The 5,381-nt window shown below is 43.9% G+C and overlaps 1 protein-coding gene across 1 annotated transcript; it reads left to right on the plus strand.

Moving 5' to 3' along the window:
• Positions 1-1,502: 1,502 nt before the first annotated feature.
• On the plus strand, positions 1,503-5,039 carry fzd10 (frizzled class receptor 10). The gene has a single exon (XM_035640973.2). It carries the CDS (start codon positions 2,282-2,284, stop codon positions 4,073-4,075), a length of 1,794 nt encoding a protein of 597 aa, XP_035496866.1. The 5' UTR covers positions 1,503-2,281; the 3' UTR covers positions 4,076-5,039.
• The last annotated feature ends 342 nt before the right edge of the window (positions 5,040-5,381 follow it).

Here is a 5,381-nt window from a genome sequence, read left to right on the forward strand (position 1 = left end):
ACATTCCCACAAACATTGTGCAAAATTGTCCTTGGTGAGCAGGCCAGCGTGCCTGTCACTGTTGACCAACCATTCATAGAGGGCATTTAGTTGTTCATGATAGGATTACATGATGAATATATGGAGAATGTTCATAAAATTCTTTTAAACATTTATACGGATGCATTTAAGTCTTATGTGGCATTAAGTGAGGAAACAACTAAATACATTGACATCCAAGCAAAATTGTGAGGGGGAAAAAACTGAAATTGTCCCGAGAGAACGGTGAGACTACAGATGTCACTGTGAGAAAGGCGGAGTTGTATCTGAATTATTGTTTCAAGCTTCCTCCTGACAATAGAATAATGTCAGCACTTTCGGCTGACATTTTAGGAAGTGGTTTAACCTTCTTATGTGTTTGCTGGATAACATCCTTCACTGAAAAAGACAGGAAATGACTGCAAGGTGTTGTTGAATTTGGCACAAAGAACACATGGCCACAACATACAGATTCCCACACCACTAAATTATAAACACATTCAAAATTGGGATAAGTTTTTATTAACATCCTTACACATGTTCCCGATGAGTGGTTTGCCCTGGTGCTTTCAAGAATGCCTTGAGAAGTTTCGCCCAGTCCGCAAGCGGACAAATTGACTCACGTGTCTGTTTCAACAGAATTTTGTTATTAGTTGTTGTTTGGTGTTTTTTTTTTTTTTACTTCTGTATCCACTGTTGTTGTGTGTGAATGTTATTATTATGTGGTTTGAAAACTTGCATTGAAGTCACAACTGAGGAATGAATAATTCAAGTAAAGATGTGGTATGTGGTACTTGTTTACACTGTCCATTTCATAAAATATATCAACAAATGCATGATTTAAAATGGAATTTCCACCTTAAAACATCATTCATGCATGGTAACATTTTCGTCCCAGAGTGATCAGCATTCATTTTGATGGCATTAGAGTAAAGGGTCTGCTTTACACATCTTATGCATTCGTGTCTTACTGTGCTTTGGGGACAATATGAAGTTAGTTGCCAGATTGATTCCCTTATTATTGAAGGCGTATCTTTTAATTACATAAAATATATGCCTAGTTATCTATGAACACTTGTCTATGTAGGTCTTGATGCAAAAATCAAAGGTTGCATTGGTCCTAACTATGTAGATGTACATCAATATGCATATATTGAGAGCTATGTTACACACTAAGCACGAAGAATATATATATATATATATATATATATATATATATATAAACATGTTTTATTTGTCAGGTTTTAATCAAATAATCTAAAGAGGAGATGCATCCTATAACTTATAACTTATTCGGGGAAGAAGTCAAATGTATTGATTATGCATCACACACCACAGACAGTTAAATAGTCTTAAATCAGTCGTAACCAAAGCTCTGTTGTCGGCCCCCCCTCTGGACCGCGGAGCCTGTGACCCGCGCCTGTGCAGCATTTTGGGCTTCGCATAAAATGTGTCGCTGTCCCGTTGGTGGTGGAAGTTTGTGGTTGCGCACAAACAAACAGCTGAGAGGGGAGTTTGCTGTGAGCCTTTGCAACTGCTCAAATGAACAAGCCGTTCCGCACGATTCGGGGAATAATCTGCGTGTCAGTGTCATCTTTCTTATGTAAAGTAGCTGTCTTTGAAGGCGGACCTCTTGGCAGGTTAGACCGGGACGCAGCTCCGACCAGCTCAGACGAGCGCTGCCACCAAACGCATCGGTCGCCTGCGCACGGGAGGAGCGTAATCCCACGGTCCTGGGACACATTTAGTTTCACCCGCGGGGATTTTTTTATCTGACTTATTTTGCCATCTGGTTAATTGTTTCCTGTGCCTGGCGGGGAAGAAAAATCGGCGCGAGACGGAACCGCCGATCGAAGGACTAAATGATTTTTTGGTTGTTCTTCCAAGTTGTCGCACGCGGACTGGCCATTGCGCAGAGACGAGTGGAATGAAATGCGTGGACGGATCAGCGATTCTTCTGGAAACAGGTGGGAGAAACAATTGGGAACGCACTGCAATTCCTTTCGAATGACAGTAGACTGATACGCACGGTGAGTTTGAGCAAGGAGCTCCAGCACTTGGGCCACGCACCGCGCGCCTGACAGCATGGACCTGAACGCACGCTACTTCCAACGAGAAAACATCTTAGGACCATCGCGGAAAATTGTTGTTTATTAAACTCTGCGATCTCCCGACATATAGTATATCAAGTTTTTCCCTCATTGATGCACCCTAAACACAAGCACCCGCCGGGATTCATCTCGATACGTGTTTAGTGGTGGTGATGAACATTCTGTCCATTTCTTCATTAAACCAAGAGGGGAGGATGCGTCCATCCGCCAGGCTGAGCCTCATCTGTGTGCTGCTGGTCCTGTGGAGCTGTGGGGGTTCAGCCATTAGCCCAATAGACCCGGACTGGTCAGGGGAAGGGAGATGTCAGCACATCAACATCCCCCAGTGTAAAGACATCGGCTACAACATGACTCGCATGCCAAATCTTATGGGCCATGATGACCAAAAGGAGGCGGCAATAAAGCTGCAGGAGTTTGCAACACTGATACAGTTTGGATGCCACAGTCACCTCAAATTTTTCCTGTGCTCCCTTTACGCTCCCATGTGCACAGAGCAGGTATCCAACCCCATCCCAGCATGTAGAGTTATGTGTGAGCAGGTGAAGTTAAAATGCTCACCTATCTTGGAACAGTTCAACTTCCCGTGGCCTGACTCTCTGGACTGCTCCCGGCTGCCGACCAAAAATGACCCAAACAACCTCTGCATGGAGGCACCCAACAATGGCTCAGACGAGCCTCCCAAAGTCTCCCACACCCAGCCCCCAGATTTCAGGCCACAGCGGCCTCTGAGCAGCCACGATCTGCTCCTGAAGGACAGCAGCAGCAGGCAGGCGTGTAGCAACCCCGGCAAGTTCCACTTTGTGGAGAAGAGTGAGTCCTGTGCCCCTAAATGCTACCCTAAAGTGGACGTATACTGGAGTCAGGGAGACAAACAGTTCTCTCTGGTGTGGATGGCCATATGGTCCATCCTCTGCTTTGTCTCCAGCGCATTCACTGTGCTCACTTTCCTCATAGACCCGCAGCGATTCAAATACCCAGAGAGGCCAATCATCTTCCTCTCCATGTCCTACTGTGTTTATTCTGTGGGCTACCTCATCCGACTTTTTGTGGGAGCGGACAGAATAGCCTGTGACAGAGACAATGGGGTCCAATATGTTATTCAGGAGGGTCTGGAGAGCACCGGCTGCACCATTGTGTTCCTCATCCTGTATTATTTTGGCATGGCCAGCTCCCTCTGGTGGGTTATCTTGACCCTCACATGGTTCCTGGCTGCAGGGAAGAAGTGGGGCCACGAGGCCATCGAGGCCAACAGCAGCTATTTCCACCTGGCGGCTTGGGCCATTCCTGCTGTAAAGACCATCATGATCCTGGTGATGAGGAAGGTGGCGGGTGATGAGCTGACGGGCGTCTGCTACGTGGGCAGCATGGATGTCAAAGCTCTAACTGGATTTGTGCTTATCCCTCTCTCCTGCTATCTTATTATTGGCACTTCTTTCCTGCTTTCTGGCTTTGTGGCCCTCTTCCACATCCGCAAGATAATGAAAACAGAGGGAGAGAACACAGACAAGCTAGAGAAGCTCATGGTTCGGATCGGGGTCTTCTCTGTGCTCTACACTGTCCCTGCTACCTGCGTCATTGCCTGCTATTTCTACGAGAGGCTCAACATGGACTACTGGCGCATCCTGGCAGTGGAGCAGAAGTGTGTTGACAGCAGCGGGCCAGAGTCAGCCGAGTGTGTCATGAAGACTTCCATTCCTGCTGTCGAGATCTTCATGGTGAAGATCTTCATGCTGTTAGTGGTGGGCATCACCAGTGGCATGTGGATCTGGACGTCAAAGACACTGCAGTCGTGGCAGAATGTGTTTAGCAGGAAGCTAAAGAAGAGGACGAGGAGAAAGGCTGCCAGTGTGTTCACCAGCAGTAGGCCTTACATCAAACCTCACCCATCTCTCAAAGGGCACAGTACGAAGTATGAGCCTACACGGCCCCCTCCAACATGTGTATGAGCTGGCTCTCTCTTTTTGCATAAACCCAAAAATACTTGTAAAGCCCTTACCTAAATGCGACTTTGTAATCAGAGTGCCATCAAAAGAATCAAGGTTCATTTTTTATTTATGCAAAATGTATGAAGATAATTAAATGTGTTTGTTTTCTTCTTTTTCTTTTTTGTATCTTGAGCCATCTCATGCAACAAGAGCTGCCTTTGTTTGAGGAAAAAAAATCTGGCACTCCTGGATTCACTTATCCTATTGAGGAACTTGGTAGAGGGGAAAAATTGCATTGTTCCCAAGACAAAAAGAGTGGAATAAACCATTTGACTGTGCCATGGGGTTACTTGAATAATGTGCAATAGATGTTTTTCCCTACTGGCAAAAAAAGGACACTGGTACCGTTAGTGACGGATTACAGAAAATGCAAGAACCCCAGACAGGCAATGGAGGCAAATGGTCAGAAAGATGAGTGTTGTGTTTGGAGGCTTTTTAATGGAAACCGAGGTAGTGTCACATATGTTTGATCTGAAGTGAGAGAAGCTGTTGAAAAGCGCTCAAGACCTTACGAACTGCCCATTGTGAGGCAAATCCATGCCATAAATTAATCAAGCACTCGTTATGGAAAGTTATTTGTACACAGTTGAGTTTTCCATTGTTATTTTTCTTTGCTGTTTTATAGCACAAGAGAACGTTTGTATATATTTCTAAAAAAAAAAGATGCTGAGATTTTATAGTAAAATTAATAAAACGTTCTAGTTTTAAAATGTTGTAGAGTCGGACTTTATTGTATTTCCAGTTTTTTATCCTCTTTACTGGAGTGAGACTCTATCCTCATACGGCGGCTTGTAAGCAACTTCAGTGATCGTAATATGTGAATGTGATGGTATGTTGGAGCTGTATTTAAAATGCTGTTTGTCTTTCAGAAAAACTGATGGAGACAACATTGTATTAGCAAAAAGAAAGAAAGATAATCTATTAACTAGAGTCTGACTGGTTTTTATGAGCAATTTTAGATCATGTCATAAATGTTGCACAGGCACAATATATTTCCTGCTATGGAAAAATATTGTGTATAATAGATTAATATTTTGATCTTGATTTGCCGAAATTAAGACATGATGGTACTCAAGTCAACAGGAAGAATAAAAAGCGGCATCTCTATTCTTGTTTTTAAATATTCAGATATGCAACGGGGAATTTATGTCCGTTTTTTCAGTGACTTCATCAAAGACAACTGCAAAAAAAGTAAGGATTGTCAATGGGCTTTCATTTGCTGTTTGTGGACAGTGCAATGAGGCAACAAAGCGAGTTTTGGTCGTGG

Source organism: Scophthalmus maximus, chromosome 19 (genome assembly GCF_022379125.1).
Source record: "Scophthalmus maximus strain ysfricsl-2021 chromosome 19, ASM2237912v1, whole genome shotgun sequence".
NCBI lineage: Eukaryota > Metazoa > Chordata > Actinopteri > Pleuronectiformes > Scophthalmidae > Scophthalmus > Scophthalmus maximus.